We start from the raw sequence: 20,326 nt of genomic DNA on the forward strand, positions 1-20,326 counted from the left end.
ATGGGCCTTAAATCCTCAGAGCTAGAATGATTGACCTGAACCAGACAAGCCCTGGAGACCCACCTGCATATACATCAGCTTCCTGGGGGCCCAGCCCCTGGAACTGAGGCTCTTCCTACTCAGCTCCCACCTTACAGGAAATCGATGTGCATTATACTCGCTGCCTCCCCCTCATCCCTTCTTGAAAGGCTGAGCTGCCTGATCAGAAATGATGTCTGTGCAAAGGTCAAAGAAGACTGATCCACAGACACTTCCTCTATCAGTTGCTGACGTCAGGAAAACACTTGAGAACAAGTTAGGACAATCCTGGGACTCTGTGGTTCAGGAGCCTTTGTTTCACATTCCAATATCCAGTAGGTAAGAAGGGTACGTTTCTGCTTAAGCTACTTCTCTGAAATCCGCACCACTCCCCGAGTCGCTGGGGGCGGGGGGTGGAAATGGTTTGTCTCTGAGACAGGCAGATATGTGTCAGGAGTTATTACCTCAATGGCGGGCGTGGTCAGGTATGTGTAGTTACTGTTCCGGGGGGTTCGCAAGAAGGGCTCAATCTAAGAGAGGAAAAGAAACCACAGGGAGAAGTTACCTGACAGCCTGGAAGACTGCTTAGGAAATATTAATACCAACAGTCCTGTCCTCTAGGTTCATTTAACATGATTCTTCTGCATTTGAATAGAAAGAATCATACAGACAGAATTTCATTCATTCCCTAGAGGGTTTTACATAACAGCTTTGACAAGGCATGCACAATAAAAGGACTAAAAAGGGTTCCATCCACGTTCTTTTCAGGGTTCTGTGCTTTTCTTTTCACCCTGACAATGGAACATCTCCCTAGTCATCAGAATGACCTTCTCTCCTTTGTCATTGCTCTGGCAAAAGATTGATATTATAGGGATCTTTTCTTCTCCAAAATATGTTATGATCATCAGTGTATTTTTAACATCTGTTGCTACGATTTTGCCTCCTTTGAGTTATGTCCCTTACCCATTTCGGGTTGGCTTCACAAACGCTGGTTGCATTTTTTTCTCATGAAACAGCCTCTTCATTCCCTGCCCACCTATCTATTTCACCACTGGTTTCATACATGCCCAGTCAAGAATCCAAGTGTATTCCATTGTGGGTGATAAGTTAGTCAAAGAAGGAAGAATGAAGTAGACAGAGGGGTAGCAGGGGAAAGCAGGTAATGAAAAATGTGGAAATGATAGTGAAGCAAGAAAAAGTTTGTAAGACAGAGATCAGCCCAGACAGCCCAGGGCTGTCAACACCTTCACAAGTCATGTTCAGTGGAGTAGAAGGGCCACAGTCTGAAAATCTGGGAATAATATGGGAGTAAGTAGGAAGAACCAGAATGTTGGAGGAGATGTCATTGGATATCTGTTCCAGGGGTTGAAAGCCTATTGCCCATCTGCTTTATTTTGGCCTGAAAGGTGTTTAAAAAGGAGAAGGAGAGAAGACGACAACCCTGAATACTGCCACAAGAAGCGTGTAACCTTCAGTTCTGCCCTGCCACTGTCTCTTGTCCATCCCACCCACACAGTCATGTTCTAGCCTGGCACTGCATCTGAGTTTTCAACCCTGAGTGATCCCGCTTTACAGGTGAGGGGCAACTGAGGTGCAGAGGGGAGCAGGGGCCTGCCCCAGGTGCACTGAGGGCAGAGCTGGGCCTGATCCATCAGGCCTCCTGACCAGCAATGCCCTCATTCCACGGCTCACACCGGGGTCAGGCCTGCAAAAGACCTGCTGGCCAGACAGAGGGATGAGGAGGTGGTCTTAGCGGTTAGCTTGGAGGAGGAAATCTACATGGGCAAAACCCAACCCCCAGCCCTCAGCACAGACCTTGCCCCCTGGGGCATGCCACGCCTCTCCTTTGGTCTGAGTCCAGGCCCCTGAAACACGGGCCAGAGGAGCACTCAGGGTCAAGGGCAGGAAGTGTGCCCTGGACCATCTGCGACAGTGCAAGGTGAGAGAGACCTTACAGAGGCATGTCACCACGGTTAACCAGACTTGTCTCCGGCCAAGGCTACTCAGTGTCCCCTGTCCCCTGAGATTCCCTAGCAGCTGAGGGCACGTAGCATCCTATAAACAGCTGACTCACCTTTGTAAAACCCCATGTGTTCAGAACTCTGTTCTAGGTGCTGGATGAAGGGAGGATCCAGAGGCATACAATTCAGTGAGGCAGAAAACATGACAAGTATTGGGTAGCGAAGCATCAAAGAACAGTGTGTCCAGCAAGTGCAGTAATTGCTGAGGAAGGACTGCAGGATCTGGGGACGTGTGGTCCTTAAAGATGAGACTCGGTGGGAGGTAGGTCACTCCTCATTATTCTCCCCCCACTTCCCAAGACCCTGACTGGGCACGGGGCCTGGGAGCCGGAGCTTTTCTCAGATTAGCTAGCATAAGAGGAACCGGAGGGCAGACTCCACCTGCCCTTCTGCATGTGCTGAAAGTCAAGCCGGGGAGTTTATTTCATCACAGGACCCAAGGGTAGAGGGAAGGGCCAGAGGGGAGAGACTGAACTAAGAGGTCAGAGGTCAGGGAGACACTGGAATGTGGAGGGAAGTGAGGCCGGAGAAGGAACAATGAGAACAGGTCCAGGACAGGGCCAGGCAAGTGGCCGAGTGCCTGGGGCCTGTTTTATTGACCGTCAGCTGCATTGTGCATGCGTGAGTCAGACTGGGTGAAAGGCCTGGAGCTCAGCAGAGGGAAAAGGGAGTCCACTTAGTCTGCTGGCTCTCCTAGGCTAGGCTGGTAATGCCAGTAAGCAGAAAGTGAAGCCCGCTGAATGCCAGCACAAGGAACTGTTCTCCTCGGTACAGCTGGGAAAAGATGGTGCAGCCTGCCTGGGGGCAGAGCCTGGTCAGCCACTGATGTGAGTCAGCGACATGAGTCAGTGGCTATTGGAAAAGGGCATGTGCATCCTGGCAGTGTTTACAGGTGTAAACTTCCACAGTGAAGGAAAGCTGGTGTTCTTCTGTTCTGTGCTGCTCGGACCAAACCAGATGTGTATAGTCAGGCCCAGGCACCGACTTAAGTGGGGTCACATTCCAAGGACTCATACCTACTATATGAGGCAGGGTTTGGGATACTTGTCTGCCATAAATGGTTGAGGAAATTGAGAAGATCCAGGGAAGGGTGGTAGTGGTAAAGAGGAGGAGGACATAGGAGTACCCACTGACATTTCTATCCCATCCCATCATCCCATCCCAAACATGACCTACTAGGCTGATTCCACAACCTGTTAATGGATAGCCACTTGGCTGTTAGTAATGCACTGCCTTGAGAGTGTGGAGGTTTAAACAGGGCCCATAAGCCTCTGCTTGCTTTGGGAGGATGTGGTACATGCATGCTAAGTCACTTCAGTTGTGTCCAACTGTGCGACCCTATGGACTGTAGCCCTCCAGGCTCCTCTGTCCATGGGATTCTCCTGGCAAGAATACTGGAGTGGGTTGCCATGCCCTCCTCCAGGGGATCTGCCCAACCCAGGGATTGAATCCACATCTCTTATGTCTCCTGCATTGGCAGGTGGGTTCTTTACCACTAGTGCCACATGGGAAGCCTGGGAGGATGTGGTAGAATAACTCAAGTATACGAGAGATCGCATCAGCAGGGCTCCAAAGCCCTCCCCACTGAGATTCTAAAGTTATAAAATTCTCTGTTGCTTTATGACGGAAAGAAGTAGGTAAGAATTTTAACACCCACAGTGACAAGGGCCTGAACTGGGCTGGTGGAAGTGGGAAGAGGAAGGCCTAGGAAGGATTCTATCAGGTGAGGGGCCTGACGTTTCACACCTGCAGAACTGTGACCACCACGACAATATGGACAGACAGAGGAAGTCTTCAGGATTAGGGAGTTTGGGAAGACATTGATTTTGGTCCTATTTTGACATTCTTACTCAAAAATTATTTTCTAAATGAATGTTGAGTTTGAGATGATGGGTTCAGGGCAGATATGGGAGATCTGGAAGTCCAAAGCATTCAAAAGAGAATAGCCCTGCATATGTAATGCTAAAATAGAAATATCACTAAACAATAAAGTATAAGAGAATCCAACAAAGTTCAGTTTTTCTCAAGAGGAAAGACTGAATGATGAAATATCACTTGAAATTATTTCTGTTTGTCTCATTATGTCTTTCTATTTTGTTGGTACCCTGACCAAATATTTAATCTGTCTTCTGGGTAAACTTTATAACCAAGGGAGAAAGACCTCTGAAGGGTTAGAAATATAGCTCAAGTTTGGAGAAAAAAATAAGAAATGAAGATGTAGGTTGGGAGATCCTAGGCAAGGAAATTTAACAGGAAACCCTGGAAATGGACAAATCTCAGAGTGAGGATTGTGTAGAGAAAGAGAAAAGAGGGCTGAGTTGGAGAATGTCCACATTTTTGAGGCTGGGAGAAGGGAAGAGGGGGTCATTAAAGGAGATGGGACAGGGCAGAAAGTAGAAAAGCAGAGCAGTCAAGGTGGTTTTCCATCCACGAATGCAGGGAGGAATAAATTCATGGAGGAGGTGGTTAACTCTGACAAATGCTTTTCAAGGGCAAGAAAAATAAGAGCTGAAAAAGGACTCTGCCCATCTTTGAGCCCATTTCTTCAAAGCCTGAGGAGGGGCCACAGGCAGCTGCCCTGGGTTAGGGAAGGAGTGGGCAGAGAGGTGATGAGGGGCAGCAAGGGGACCACAGTCACAGTTCACAGAGCAAGTAAGCTAAAGTTGCCCATAAAATCACATGTCCAACCTGAAAGTCTAACAGAAATCCACAGAGCGCAGTTAAGCGCCGGACCTGGCTGAGCAGAATGCACTTGCCCTAGACTGGAGCTGGGGGAGGAGCAGGCAGGAAGTTGAGAAAGAAGCTCCCCGGTGCCTGCATCTGTCTCAGCCCCTCCTCCCCGCTGGGTCCTGCCTGTTGCCTCTATGTTTAGACTCAGCTAGGATTAAAATATGTGCTGCCTGGTCCCTGTCAGCTCACACTGAGATGCTGGTGGACTTTTATATAGCTCCATGGCACACTGCAGGGAGCAGATGGGACCTGAGGAGTGCAGGATTCCACAGTGCCTGGTGCCTTGAAGTTGGGCCGGCCAACAGATGGATCTTTTGGAATGGGCTCCGGGGTTGCCTGGCAACCGCTTCTCCCAGGCGGGGCTTCTACGGTTCCAGGAGGCTGGATTTGCTCTCCTCTGCTCACCGACAGCTCAGTCAGGCTGGTCCAGGAGGAGGAGCGGAGCCCACCTCAGGAGTGGCCTGAGATTCTGGCTGAGGCAGTAGCCTTTTGGGGCTCCTTGCCTCGTCTGCGGCCTTGAGGCCAGTGGTGACAGAGCTCTACCTGACCCAGAGCCTAGGCTTCCACCTGGTATATAGTAGATATTTGTGAGAAAGAAAGAGAGCAAAGGATGGCTCCCTGGGCTAGGTTGTTATTACTTTCACTATTAAATAGAAGGAGAATTGGCAGATTGGAGAGGGTTTCCCATGGCTGATGTTCAGTACGGCCATATGGTTGTTAAAATATTGAAACATCACCCCCCCCCCCCCATATGGTTTATAGCCACCACTCTGAGTCCCCAGATGCCTCTACTACCCAGGTTGCCTGGCCCTACCCCTAGAATGCGCTGGACAAGCTCAGGATCTAGCAATTTAAGCGTTTACACGTGATACAGAAGGGCCCTTAGGCCTCTGCCCCACCCCTTCAGCCTGCATCTGACCATCTGGACCAGAGGCATCTACGCTACACTGATCGTTACATCATTTCACGGTCATCTTTGCCCTGAGCCCTGGACCCAGCATCTGAGCCCTCTACTATCACCGCCTCTACTTCTGCATCCCTTCAACCCTCCCGCCTGGTGAGGCTAATGGTACCCAAGGCTGAGCCTGGGTCCGAGACTGGTGTGGGGAAGGCAGCAGACAGGCAAGGGTGCCCACTGCCTCTAGACCCCTGGCAGACACAAGGGGGAGATGTAGGTCCTCTCTCTGTTCAGTCAGGAGGCTGGGAGAAGGTGACGTAGTCAGACCCAGGTGGGAAACCCGGCCTCCCAGACTGGGTCAGGCTGTCTTTCTTTCATTGCTGTTGAGGGCTCTCTGGCCTCAACCTTATTTGGTTAAAAAGCCTTAAGACAGAGGCTTGAAGAGGGAGCTGAAGGCAAAGGGCATGTGTACCTGCCCCATTCCTAGGCCTGAAATCAGGTCTAACAACCACTTACATCTTCCTCCTTAAAATGAGCCCAGGCCAGCCTCACTCCAACTATCTCAAAGCCGGTCCTGCCTGTCCCTTCCCCAGGTGGCTCTAGGGCTTTCCTCTTTGACCAATTTCCTGCCAGATACTCCCGATCCAGATTCCACGAGACTAACTGCAACTTCTGAGCTCAGCTGGCTTCATACTAGGCCACCAACCTGCAGGTGGACCTTCCCACTGGCCCCACGTGTCTCTGCTGAAATGCTCGGTCTGGCTACCTCTGGCTTCTTAATTCCCCTCCTGAAGAATCCACATTGTTACCCTGCTCCTCTCCCTCTGCTGGGCTCAGGCCTCCTCTCCCACCTGCTTCTCCCAAAGACAGAGGTGCTTCTGCACCCTCTTCTCCCCTCTCCATTCTCCTCTACTCCCCTTCATCCTCTGAATCCATCTGCTCCCAGGCAAGGGGCAAGATGGGTGACAGAGAAGTGCTGGTGTCGGGGGTCAGGGGTTGGGGGCGGTGTAAAGGGAGATGGGCAGGGCCTGAGCTCTGGGTTTCTGGAGAGCAGCATTACCTGAGCAGGGCAGGAGAGGGGTATGTATGCTGTCAGATCCAGGGTATCTGTTTTCCTTCCCAGTGGTTCAAGCTGATGGGGGAGAAAAAGAGAGCTGTGAGTGTATTAATTTGTCTCCGCTGAAGTGAACATTCCCTGGCAGGGCATCCTGCAGTGGGGGAACGCTCAGAACTTGATTTCAGGGAGGTTGGCTTCTCCTCCTGGCTCTGCCGTCACCAGCTGTGGGATACTGGGCAAGTCTCTCAGCTTCTGTAGGATTCAGCTTCCTTGTAAACTTATAAGTCTTGCAGGGCTGTTGAGAAGCTTAAATGAGATAAACATGGCTTAAACTGCCTAGCAGAGTTGTTGGCACATAGAAAATACTGAATAAACATGAGGGTTCTGCCTTGTATTCATGTAAAGAGTCCTGCATCAGTTCAAAGCCTGTCGGAGAGGATGTGGTTGATCCAGGAATCTTAAGGACTCTGTATTTTTCATTCTACATTGATTTCTACAGAGGCGCCAGTCGCTCTCCTCCACACTTTGCTTGCAAAGGGAGGCCAAGAACAAGCTCCATTCTGGAGGGGCTGGTGCTTTGCTCTAGACTAGAACCCCAGAGAATCAGGAAACCCCACTCATCTTACCATGTTGACCCAAAGGGCCCTGGAGAGCTGGGAGTGGAATTTCTGACTTGGGTTGAGGCAGTCTGGGGCGAAGAAAGACACATCTGGGCGCCCATCCTGAAGGAGAGAAATTGACATCCTTAAGATCCTGTTGGTGCCGAGGGTGGAGAGTGGGGCTCACTGGCAGGCCTGCCCTCTGGAGTGGACTTCTCAACAACCCACATCCCTGGGGGGTGCTCCCAGCCTGCGGCTTCCTAAGGGCCTGCTCACCTCGAGAGAGGGCTCAGAGTAGTCCCACAGATCAACAACTTTGAGTGACCCCAAGCCCCCAACCTGCTTTCTGGATCTCACAATTCCCATTATTTAATTTAAAAAGTGCTATATATATTTTTAGGCGCATTTATGCAACCCATGCCATGGATGAGGGAATAAGATCCTAGTCCCTGAGGAAGTCTTAGCCAGCCAGCTGGGAACAGCTATTTCCCAACTCTTGACCAGTTGGTCCCAGTGAGCTTGATGGGGAGAATAGGGCTTCAGGCCTGGGCAAAGTCTCGGTGCTTAAAGCTTCTTCTGGTAGGCCAGGCCCTTGGGATGGAGGCCCAGGTGGACAGACCCAGGTGTCCACCCTGGCCCATTCACAGAGCCCTTCTGCTCAGAATGGAAGAGTCAGGTGGAGAGCAGAGCCAGGGAGAGAAACAACAGCCACAGTGCTGGGGATGGGGCCGAAAGTGAACAGTCTGGAGTCGGACGTGTTCAAAATTCACCTCTGTCCCTTATTTCTTGCATGCTTTTAGGAAGGATTCTTCATGTCTCTGAGCCTCTCTTACACGGGGATGATAAAGCTCACCTCAGAAGGTAATTGTGAAGATTTTACCTATGGTATGCACAGTGCCTGGCATGTAGTAGGTACTTAGTAAAATGGAGGCTGCAAAGAGCAGTCATGAGAACATCAAACATTGGGCTGCCTCTTGAATACAGTTCTGATGTTCAAGAAGGCTGCAGCCACCAGAGCAGCAGCTAGAGAGCTGCCTGGGTCCGCCCCATTTGTTCCCAGTCTGTGGAAGCACTTGGTGTTTCCACTTTAAATTTCCTCCTCCTTGTGGGAGCCCTGTCAGGGAGGGCAGGGAGCCTACCGCCAGGACAGGGAGCCGGATGTTGTAGAAGAAGGGCTGCAGAACCACAGAGAAGTCCTCCCGCGTCTCGTACCGACCGGACTCCACCAGCTCACGCATGCTGCTCTGGGGACACACCCGTGGGCATCTTCAGCACAGGCCTGGGAGCTCCAGGTACCCGTTAGCGCAAGGCTGGGGGTGATGGGCAGTGACTTTGTGCCAATCTCCCTCAACAGGTGTGCTAACTCAGTTCTTCTCTTGAGAACACAAACATACTTGATGACAAATCTCTTCCCAGAGAACTGGAAATGGGTTGTGCCTCCTTTTGGTCCTGGTTATAAGTGGACTGCAAGTTCTGAAGGGCCAGCAGGAAGTCCCAAAAGGAACAGCAATCTAGGAGAGGTCTCCAGAGGGCTGCTAGGCTTGGGACCTGCAACACCCTCATTGGCTCGTGGCCTGCCTGTTGGAGTGGTGGGGGCTTGCGGGGGCAGCTGGGCATCTGGGGGACAGGGGAGGGAAAGGCAGTCCCATGGGACAACCAGGGCTATTCCCCTTGTCAGGCCAAGGGTTGGGGCTGAGCCAGCAAGACAGCTCAGCCATGAGGACTTTGTCACCTAGGTTCCTTTGTGAATCTGCCTTGGGTGCCTGAGATACCTAAGCCAGGAAGTTGCCTGGATGGTAATGTTGCCTCTCAAACTCTGAATAGCTCTTCCGTTCCCATGAGCCTCCCCAGGGGGGCTCTGGGCTGGTGTGCTGATTGAGGCGGAGGAGAGACCTTCTTGGTCTTACCTGGTAGGCTCGGGTGATGGACTCCAACTTGGCCAGCTCTTGGGAGCTCTCCCGCGGGGTCAGAACACAATTGCACAAAATGCTGCAAAAAGAGGGGAGACAGAAGGACCCAGAGCCAAAGCTGCGGTCAGGGTGGAGGTGGGGGAGTGGCTCGCAGGAGGCTCTGCTACACATGCTCAGGGGCAGGTTTCAGGCCTGACCCAGGGAGGCACAAGGGGAGGATATATGGATGGGCACCCTCTCACGTTAACAAAGTACTAAGTGTTGGACCACGGGCCCTGGGCCTTCAACAAATTACACTGAACAAATGCATTGAGGCAATGAGAAGCCCATGTTTAGTGTTTAAAAATAAGTACAAACGCATGCTTTGGCGAGCTTCTGTTGCTCAGGTCCCCAGACACCTCTGGAATTCACACTAGTGTCCTGCTGTGTTCCTTTTTGTTTTATGATGAATTATTTCACACTCATAAAATCTACCGGATGTTAAAAAAGATCTCTCTACTCAAAACAGAACCTGGTGCAGAGTAAGATTTTAAAAAGCATTTGTTAGGTGAATAAATGGATGTGTAATGCAGGAGGAACAATAAAACACACACCTGTGTCCTTCTCACTCCACTTAAGAAACAAAACACTCCCAACTGGAAGCTCTGCGTGTCGCTCCCCAGGTCACTTCTTCCCCGCGAAGGTAAGTGAGCTCTGCTTTTGTTATGGTTTCACCGTGTGTGGACACATCTGTATGTCACTCCTTCTCACAGGCTGGGCTGCACTGTCTCTCAAACACTAGTGTGTGGCCCAGCCCTGACCTCTGCCCAGCAACTTCCCCTATCATAGAGGTTCAGTGGTACCCTGAGGTCAGGGAAGTGGGAGCCCTGACTTTGAACTCCCAGAAGGAGGTGGTCCTGGCACAGACCCCTTTATAGATGCACACGGACAGATCAAGTCCCAGAGACCCGGAGGAGTTCCCACCATGTGAACCAGATCAGCAAGCATCCGCCTACCTGGCCTGATGCACAGGACACTTGTCGGGGTTCCCCAGGAACACCTGCCTCATGATACTGGGACTCATGAAGTCCACAAGGTTGACCAGCGCCCGGGGTACCTATGTGCGAGGCTCTGGGTGAGAGACGGCCTGGGAAGCTTCTTTCACCAGCTGCCTTAGGACCCTGAGAAGTGGGACCAGGCTGCGGGGTCCCTGAGTGGGGTTCTGGGAGGTGTCAGCACAAGGTGAGCACCTAGAGCCCTGCAGTATGTGCCACCCACATGGGCAGCAGTGTGAATGGGCCTCCCAGAGTGGGCCAACATGGCAGTCTTGGGTCTAAATGCTGAGGGTTCAGCTCATAATGAATCTGCCTTCAATGTAGGAGACCTGGGTTTGATTCCTGGGTTGGGAAGATCCCCTGGAGAAGGAAATAGCAACCCACTCTAGTATTCTTGCCTGGGAAATCCCATAGACAGAGGAGCCTGGCGGGCTACAGTCCACGGGTTGCAAAAGAGTCAAATACGACTTAGCTCTGTTCAGCTATCAGTTAGCTTTCAATTTGGTGAGGTAGCCCCGTTTGCCAGTACATAAGCCCATAATGGGCTCCCTCTAGCCTGGCCTGGACTAACTCTGCTGAGCAGGCTCAGGGTTGTGGCAAACCCAGAGAAGCACCTGGCTGTCTGAGCGCCCCTCCCAGGCAGCCAGAAAGTCTTGTCCATGCCAGGGGATAGGGAGAGAACATGTTGAGTGCAGGACCAGAAAGGGGCCTGCTGTAGACACTCCTGCCACTCAGGGTGCAGTGCCCAGCCTGTGAACCACCCAGCTGCCACCACCAGAGAACGTTCCCAGTACTGGTGAGGGGATGCTTAGTGCACACACTGCTTTGCCCTTCAAGCCTGAGACCCTTGGAACTGGTCCCAAATAGCATGAGGCTTCCTTGGGGGTACCCCCAAACTATGGAAAGGGCAGGAGCCCATGTCCTTGTCTAGCTCCTTGGGAAGGGGGTGTTTTACTCTCTTCTCCCCACCATGCTTGAGCAGTGTCAAGTTTGTGGGAGCCCGCACCCACCTCTCTATGTAGGATGTCCAAGGCATTGCGGAGATGGTCAAAAAAGTTGTCTGCAGAATAAAGATTCTGGAAGAGACAGGAGAGAGAAGAGAAGCTGGTTAGGGAGACAGGGCAGCAGGCAAAACTGGGTTCTCCCCCAGACCCCCAGCTCCAGCCCCAAGGACTCATTCTCCCTTGGCCTCCAACTGTGACCAGCTCATGATGTCAGAATCTGAGATGAACAGCTGGGTACTCGCTGGGCCAGACAGAAGACTGCAACCTTCAGCTGGAGCTTTACTTCAGGAGTAGGACGTGTCAAGTCCCACTTCTAACTGCTTGGGGTTTACTGTTTCTTCTCTTTCTTTCAGGAATTGTAAGAGAGGGGACCAGAAGCCCTGTATATGTGCCACTTGCTGACTCACACTATATGGGACAGGGAGGTGGGGCCAGAAATTTGAGGGGCCGGGGAAAGAAGTGTGTGTGTGTACATGTGCATGTGTGTGAATTGTGTGTGCATGCACACACACACAGGTATCCTTGGACAATCCTGAGGTTAATTCTAGGGACTGTTCTCAAAGAGGATCTCTAGGGCCCACAGGTCAAAGTCAAGAGCAATGAGTAGGCCTGACCCGCCCCCATTACCGAGTCCGTGCAGTAGTCACATAAATCACTGCCTCCAATCAGCACCGTGATGACCTTCCAGTCCTCATGGAAATTTACTCTCTGTACAGAGGCAGGAAAACGCTTGATGATTTCCAACAAACCAAAAAACAACACAGCTCTAGGAAATCCATTCAAACCTCTAAAACTTCCTTGCCCTTTTGAAATAACAGGATCAGAACCTCAGAGCTGACAGCACTTCAAAGATTTATTTATAGACCACAGATTCTTAGCATCAGGAAGGACTTTCAGGGTCACTGTGATCAGCGACAAACCTCTCTCTGGTTGACGTAATCTCCTCCAGGCAGCCTTCGACAGAGGCTGCCCTCTGCCACTTGAATGCCTCTAGGGACCGAGGGCTCACTGTTTTCATGGCCAACAATTCCATTTGGGGATTTTACTGGGCTAGCAAGCTAGTATTTAAAGATAATCATAAATCTGACTTACATGGTCGGATTTCATCTTCTGTATCAGAGTCTGGACTTGGCTTACAAGTTCCCTGAGGAGGAGAGGAAATCAGTCCCATTGAGGAAGAGCCCCTAAATCTTTCATCCTAAAAGGCCTGAATTGGAGGCTTCCATGGCATTCACCCCACCCCTGACCCCCCACCGTCAACATGAACTGGCAGAGACCCTGAGGCTCAGGGACAAGAAGCTACTTGCCTCTTCTGGAGAAGTTATTACAACAAATAACCCTTCACAAAACTATAGCTGTGTGTTTGTCCCAAGCCTCTATAGTCAAGGGTACTGCCAATTATATTTGTTACGCATGGTTTCCTTTCTAGTGCAAAGTGTCTTTAATGATTCCGTGCAGGAAACTGTTCATCTCCTTTAAAGGACTGGTATAGACTCTGAAATTAGATCTAGGAAAGTTGTTCCATGCTTCCTCTTTTACCTTGGCTGCCAGAAAGCTGAGCATTTGATGCTCAAGCACAATAGTTAAAAGCCTCATATTGACACAGCTGCTTCTTCCCCTCCTCCCCCCACCAGTGGCTGTGATTTTTCTTAGGTATATGTTAGTTGTGTCATTTTTGGTAATGGCACAACTTAGTTAAATGCTTCTCTTAGAAAGAGGTCATAGCAACCCACTCCAGTATTCTTGCCTGAAGAATGCCATGGACAGGGAGCCTGGCAGGCTACAGTCCATAGGGTTGCAAAGAGTCAGAGGACATGACTGAAGTGACTGAGTGCACACGCATAGAAAGAGGTGGGGTAGTAAACTTACACCCTACACATACCTGGGTTTGTAATTCACGGAAAGACTAGCTCTCAGGCACCCTCAGCTCCTCACTAGTTTTGGCCCCTGTTTTAGTGTGAGATGGAGCCACAGACCAGAGGTCTCCGGACACCTGGCGGTGGGTCCATTTGTACCACCATTTTGGCTGTTTCTATCACCAAGAAGGGTCTTCCCAGGCTGGGCCAGGAGTGAGGAGACCTAGGTGGCTGAAGCCTCTAGGAGTGGGGTGTGGGAGGAGGGGTCTCCTTGGAGGTCAGCCTGGGGGGCTGAGTGGTTGGCGCCAGATGCCTCTAGCTTCTCAACTGCATTTCCTGCAGCCCCACAATGGGCATAAGGAGAGGACATGACTCACCACTCCTCTAAGCAGCTCCTCTAAGCAGCCTCTAACATGGAGACTCTGTATTGTCTATCCATTTGGTTGATACTCCCTGATCCATGAGGGGAACTGCCACTTATGAGGCACTGGAAAGAATACCATTATGCCATGGTAAGTTTTAAAAATTGGATATGGTGGGTCAGGTAGCTGGAAGATTAGAACATGCTTCCCAGGAAAGCAAGACCAAGTTCAGGCTCTAGGATCATGGTCTCTGTCCAAGATCCAGCCATCCAGCCTCCCTGCAGTCCCAGAGGCAGCCAGCGAAGAGAATGGCCAAGAGACTCTCCAATCATTGCTGTAAATAAAGGCCCCCTGTGTATACACAGGTCAGAATTACAGCCTTGAAGGGAATGATGTGCCTCCCACTCCCTACCCAACAGCTCCCTCAACCCAAAAATGCCTACTCAGCCTTAGCTCCAGGAACAGCTTGATTGAGGAATGCATTTGTCTCATTGGCATCTCCTGTGCCCACCGCATAGCCTGTGAGATTCCCATTAAACTTCCGAAGGATATCTGGAAGAGAAGGGGGTACACGGGACACAGAGAGCTTTTAGGATGGGAGGTGGAGTATGCCCCAGAAAGAAGTTGAGGCCTCAGATGACTTGATGACAGGCTGAGCCAGGGCAGCAAGAGCCTCTCAGCTTTTCTTTTCTTTCTTTATATTTTGCAGTGCAGCCATACTCTCTGGCTCATCTATCTTCATATCCTTTGGGCTGGGTGAAGAGATCTGAGGCTCAGGGTGTTTGGTAACTTGGCCCAGGTCACTTGGCCAGCATATAGAAGGGCCAGGGTTTTAACCTAGTTTTTTCCAGCCCCTTCAATGGCCTGTCCACAGGTCTCTCCTCTCATTTCAATGGCAGTCCATAAGGAAGATGTCATTTCTCTCTTTCTTAGCTGAGAGGCACTTTCAGGAAGCCTGGGCATCAGAGGGACCCAGTGGACAGACTCAAGACACTGGTTGTTACTTACTTGGTAAGGTGGTCACATTCTCCAGGGAGCTGTCCCCTCCTGAACTGTAGAAAGTGAGCAAGTCAGTGAGAGAGACTGAATCAATGTACAGGCTTTCTAGAAAAGTGCCCCCATCTTTTAAGGACACCCACACCATCAGCATCTGTCATGTCCCAGAGCCACCTCTTTGTGTTTGAGGGATTCTGAAAAAAATGTGAATTCCCCAAGAGGCTGGCTCCTCCAAATCCAGGATTTGATGGTGAAATCTGAGGGCTTTTTTTTTTTCTTCTGCAAATCAGGAGGGTGCATACTTAGCTGATTCTATACTATGCACCCAGCCATGCTCTACATTAGTTATCTCATATCTCCAAACAAGCTTGGGATGTAGATGAATTATCTCCATTTTACAGAGTAGGAAGCTGAGGCACACAGGGGTTAATCAACTTTCTATGGAAACTTAAAACCATAAAGGTAACTAAAAACCAGCTTGAACTGGAAACCTTTAGAAAATGGATAGGCTCTTCTCTGCCCAGTGGACAGGTAAATTCCACTGGAAAGTTCAGGGGATGGCCTCTCACTGCCTTTCAACACCTGATCTAATTTCATATAATCTAGTTTTATGGCCCTCAAATCTAACTTCAAGACACACTCAAAGTTTCAGTTTCTTTCATGCATTTAAACTGAACACATGTGGGAGGCAAGGGGAGAAGTATTTCTGTTTTAATGAAGTCCACTGTTCAGATGTACTATATTTACTGTTATTTTTCTTCTGTGACTCCCTCCTCCATCCCAGTATATTATTCCAGGCTAAGAGGTTTCAGAGAATACAGTGTTAGCATTCAGCCCACCAGTGTAGACTTTCGAAGGACGGGCCATGAATCAAAGTTATGGCTGTTCTTCATTCAAGAGAAGGCTTGGAGTGAAATTGACTATTTTATACTAGGGTGGGGTTAAGGGCTTAAATCAAAGGGTCAAGATCCTCAAAAGGTGGAGAGAAAAAGCAGCCAGGTAAACTCTACCCTTCTATTCTCACTCAGGTATCTCCCCCCACTCCCATCCAGTGTGAACTGAACTTGGCCTTTGGTTGGGCACTGCTTTTAAAGCTTCTGATCCTTTCCCAACTCTGCATGAAGCTACTACTTTAGCTGCTTCCTGAGCCTTCCTTCTTTGGACCAAAAGCACCTCATCACAACATTTTTCACTTGGCAGGAAATGACAAAGATTTATACCTCCTCCCATCACTGTCTTCTAACCCTGCCTCCCTTCCTCCTTCTAGAAACATATAAAAGCTAAAAAATTATAAACACAGAAACATATATAAATGCATACACATCAAGTACATTCTATTGCAATTTCTTATGTAAAACTATCTTTGTTCTACAAAGTGTGGTAGCTGATTAAGACAATAGGCTACAGAAATCTCTCAGAACCCATTTCCAGGAGAAAAGAGAGAATTATACAAATAAATAAGGAGAAACAAAAATATGAAAACCCTCGTTTTGATCAGAACTATGGGAAACATGAAAGAAAACAGACCCACATGAAACAGCTAGTTTAGACAAGACCCTTCAGATGAATGGAGTTCATATTACACCACGAGCTCAAAGGATGGGCTTTGTTCCAGAGTCACTCACAGTATGCAGAGAAATGCAAAACTGATGCTTGATAACATTTATCAAAGGAGTTTCAATAATGTGAGGCTGAACTCCTAATTAATAAGAAAAAGAAATGCTTTTTGTGATAAATAAATTTTATTTTGGTCCTTTGAATGAGCAATCAAGCCAACATTTCAACTGAAGGAAAGGCAATTCTCTAAAGACCTCCAGATTTGGCACACTAGTAAGCTAGCCAGAGCTGGGGCCTTTCACTGCTGTGTGATTCTTACAGGCCAAGGGGCCCTGGAAATGTTCACAGCCCAACCTCTTCCTGAAAGGCCTGCTCATAGCTACCCACCTACCAAGAACTCTTCTCTCTAGTCTGACTCCATGAGGTCCACTCCCTCCACTTTGTTTCCTTGGAGAAAGAGGCTCAAATTGCATTCTTAGTTTACCTGGAATCATTAATTTCCTATTTCCTATCCAGAAGCTTTAATGGCTTCAGAAAATTGCTTTTTCTCAGCTTGGTCTACTACATGGACATTTCCCAGGAGATGCTACCAGGTACTCTGAACAAACAAAGTGTTCTGGGATTAAGGGAAATATTGGATTAAACAGACACAATTTAAATAGATTTCTTCATTGTCGGGCTTCTCAGAGCCTTTAATGTGCTTATATGCATGTGAATTTCCCAGAGGAAGGATATAGTAGGAAAAATTTCCCCCAAAACACAAAGATCAGGGCTAGTGTTCTATGGAACACACTTTGGGAAACATTACATGTTTTATGAAGAGTCAAAGTATCTCTTAGACTCTGACCAAGAAACTCTACTTTTAACACATGTGGGTTTTGGGGCAGGTCTCTGAAACACTTAGAATAAAGGGTTTAAAGGGACAGGAGCCATTGAATATATGAGGCCTTGAAAACAGAACCAGAAGATTAAAACATCAGGCCTTACTAGACCTCACTCATAGGAAGAAACATCGATGGCTGGATTTTTTCACTGCTGTAGAGAGAAACGTTCAGCAGAAGATGGCCTGTCTGTATCTGAATCCTGGGAATCTGCGCAGTAACTGTGAAGTTAGGTAGGTCACCTCGCTCCCCTGACCACACCAGGGGTAGCTCACCTGTCAACTGCTGGCTGGCTTGTCTATCTTATTATCTGTTTTCCCACACGAGGATGCGACAACACTGCCTCCTCCTTTAGCTCAGACCAAGTAAAGCTGCCCCTACCTCGTGTTTTTTCGACTATAATACCCTCCACTCTCCTGCTCCTCCCCCTCTGGTTTGTCTTTCTCCTGCAGCCCCAGTAACACTTGGGACCCAGTGGGTAAGAGGCAACCTTGATGAGGTACCATTTCACACCAGTCAGAATGGCTGCGATCCAAAAGTCTACAAATAATAAATGCTGGAGAGGATGTGGAGAAAAGGGAACCCTCTTACACTGTTGGTGGGAATGCAAACTAGTACAGGTGTTTATCATGTTGTTTTGTATTTTTTTCTGAAGGGTTGAAATATTTTACAATAAAATCAATGAGACTAAAAAAAAAAAAAAAAAAAAAGGAGGCAACCTTGACTTTGTTCCTCAGAGACCCCCCGCCAGAAGGGGGCTGAAGGTGTATGGGACCTCACGCACTGGGAGGCCTGTAGCTCAGCTCTCGCTAGGTGATGTCCCCACACTACCCACACCTGCGTCCTCTCTGTGGGTGGCTCCTGGCTGAGTGAGGATGCCCCTCACCCAGGAAAAACCTCCTCTCAGGACGGTCCTCAGGGCCGGCAGAGGGCTGCCACAGCCTGCATGAGCGCACACTGCTCCCTCTCGCTTCCTTGAAAGAAACATTTCATCTGATTCTCTCTGCAGGAAAGGGAGGGCCGGCCCTGGGCTACCCCACTTTTCATCAGCGCTCTGCCCTCTCGTGGCAGAGTCCTGAGCTCGTCACCAATGACTTCGAAGGGCTCAGAAACATGAACTTTATTAAGAAAGAAAGAAACAAGAATACTCCTGTGCAGCCACTTTCCTGACATGCCTTAAGCTTTCCTACTTCCTGTCTGGAATACTCTTCTCGCCTACCAAACTGCTAACATGGCAAGGTCTAACGGAGTACCACCTTCTCTGGGAAGCCCTCCTCTCCCACCTGGCAGGGTTGAGTATCCCCTTTTATATTCCTGCAGCATCAGGCACTTGCCAACTGAGCATAACGCTTAGCCTGCGCTTCCCATACCACCCTCCCTCACTACCCCATTATGCAGGCACAAGGAAGGAGCCCTGGAATGCCTATTGGTTGGGGTTTTTGACTCAGCTGATTCCACCTGAAGTGGGTACCTCATTTCAGAACTTTCTGTACAGATGTATGCATATACATAAAGGCAGAGGTGTGGCTACACAATGTGAATAAACAACATGAATAAACACAGACAGACAGTAAACAAGAAACATAGGAACAACCACATGGGCACATATACATGCAAACAGGCAGGTGAAGACTCAGAGATCTGGCGCTTTCCTGGTGCATTTCATGTCGAATTTGTTGACCCAGAAGTCTGATAAGAACCTCAGTTTGCTTCTTCTGCACAATTAAAAGAAAAGAGTTATCAAAGAAAAATATCCTCTCCACTCATCAAATTGTTCCATTTTTCCAGAAATAAGATAGGTTTTCCTTCTGAAAGCCCCCTCCAGACCTGGTCCTTGCTCTTCGGTATTTACACATGTTACAGGAGACACATCCCGACTCGATCTCTGGGGGTGGGGGGAAGCGGTAAGCATTGGGGTGGGAGGGGGTCACAGGTTAACATTACCTATACGAAAGCCCCCGGTACTGAGTGGTGACATCAGAAAGGTCATTCGGTTTGGAGCCAATTCCATTGCCGGCCTTTGAAAACATATCCAAATATCAAAATCCACAGGAAAATCAGAAAGTCAGAGAAAAGGGAGGCTGCGGATGTGCAGGGCTTCCCAAGGTGTTCGCTGTGTGTGCGCTGTGGCATGAGCAGAGGATCACCCCAGGGGGTCAGAATTCCTGGGCTGGCTGTTTTTCCTTCCCCAGATCTTAGCTGCCTCCTTACAGACCTGAGCCCATGCCCCGCTTATCTCACAGGATAGTTTTTATGACCAAATTGGATCATAATTGCAAAATCAGTTTTGAAGCCTTTAAAGTGCTTTACGAACGTGAGATTCAATACCATTAGCAGCATTCTGCTCCTAAGTTCTTGATGTGCATGAAGAAAGAGCCTACGGATCTGCAGTGGACAGATTTCTCATGCATTTCACAGTTCTCTTTCCCTTGGAGACATTCTGTAAGGCAATCTCATGGCTTCAGAAGTGCTGCCAGAAAGTGGTGCTCTGGAATGATACCATGGCCCTATTTCTTGGAACTTAAGAGCGTAACTTTTACCACAACTACAGAGTCTTTCCTGCTTTGCGGCGGATGCAAAGAGGAAACAGATGTGAGGGTTGGAGCTTCTTGTAAAGTATAATCCAAGGGAAAAGCGCCCTCACGGGAGGTTTAGAAGATTTTTTGAGTCAAAATGACATTATTTTTTGGAGTAGTTCAAAATGTGATGTCAAGTGTTCATAACCTCTGCTGCCTGAGACAGTTCAGCTCACTCCTGAAGAATTCCCACTTACACACCTGATTGAGAACACGACTGCAAAATCAAACCCTCGTCCTGCTCTCAGCCTGATGGAGTCAGGACAGAGGGGTGGGAGAGCTCAGAGGCCAGGAGTGCAGGCCTTGGAGGTAGAAGAACGGGGACCTGGAGCTGACACAGTCACCCTCACCCTGCAAGGACGGGGCCCAAGAGTCCTTACGGTCAGAGAATCCCCCAGAGCGGCCACAACTTGGATGTCTGCAGGTCTCAGGGTGTGCACTGGAGAGACAGACAGACAAACACTTGAGTCTGTGGGGAGGAAGCTACCATCAGAGTCCAGTGCTACTTGCTTTCAGACCAGGCGCATGACCCACGTGCGAGTTTGGGCTGTGCAAGACTGAGCATCTGTGGTGCCGTGGAGGCAGAGGGCAGGGGAAACAGCTTCCCCATCAGAGACACAACCAATCAACTTGGACCTATGGGAAGGGAGAGGTGTTGAGAGGGTGGGAGGAAGAAGGGGAGGGCAGGATGCTTGGGCACCATGGGATCCCAGCACTTTGGTGCCAGTAGTCACATGGGATACTAGTTGTGACCGGAGTGCATGACCAGATGGGCACTGGCCCATGGAGAGGCGGTCACAGTCTGATGCATGGCCCCTTTAGAGCTG

General features: G+C 49.4%; 1 protein-coding gene across 1 annotated transcript in view; it reads right to left on the reverse strand.

Moving 5' to 3' along the window:
- Positions 1-20,326, reverse strand: part of PLB1 (phospholipase B1) — a 151,736-nt gene that overhangs the window by 25,738 nt on the left and 105,672 nt on the right. The window contains exons 33-45 of the mRNA XM_015473561.2: positions 19,880-19,938; positions 18,868-18,941; positions 14,498-14,541; positions 13,933-14,041; positions 12,364-12,415; positions 11,899-11,979; positions 11,278-11,343; positions 10,229-10,329; positions 9,231-9,312; positions 8,463-8,567; positions 7,351-7,446; positions 6,728-6,799; positions 483-548 (exon numbers count right to left, since the gene is read on the reverse strand). Coding sequence (XP_015329047.1) covers positions 483-548; positions 6,728-6,799; positions 7,351-7,446; positions 8,463-8,567; positions 9,231-9,312; positions 10,229-10,329; positions 11,278-11,343; positions 11,899-11,979; positions 12,364-12,415; positions 13,933-14,041; positions 14,498-14,541; positions 18,868-18,941; positions 19,880-19,938 — 1,007 coding nt within the window. The remainder of the gene's footprint in view (positions 1-482; positions 549-6,727; positions 6,800-7,350; positions 7,447-8,462; positions 8,568-9,230; positions 9,313-10,228; positions 10,330-11,277; positions 11,344-11,898; positions 11,980-12,363; positions 12,416-13,932; positions 14,042-14,497; positions 14,542-18,867; positions 18,942-19,879; positions 19,939-20,326) is intronic.

Source organism: Bos taurus, chromosome 11 (genome assembly GCF_002263795.3).
Source record: "Bos taurus isolate L1 Dominette 01449 registration number 42190680 breed Hereford chromosome 11, ARS-UCD2.0, whole genome shotgun sequence".
Taxonomy (NCBI): domain Eukaryota; kingdom Metazoa; phylum Chordata; class Mammalia; order Artiodactyla; family Bovidae; genus Bos; species Bos taurus.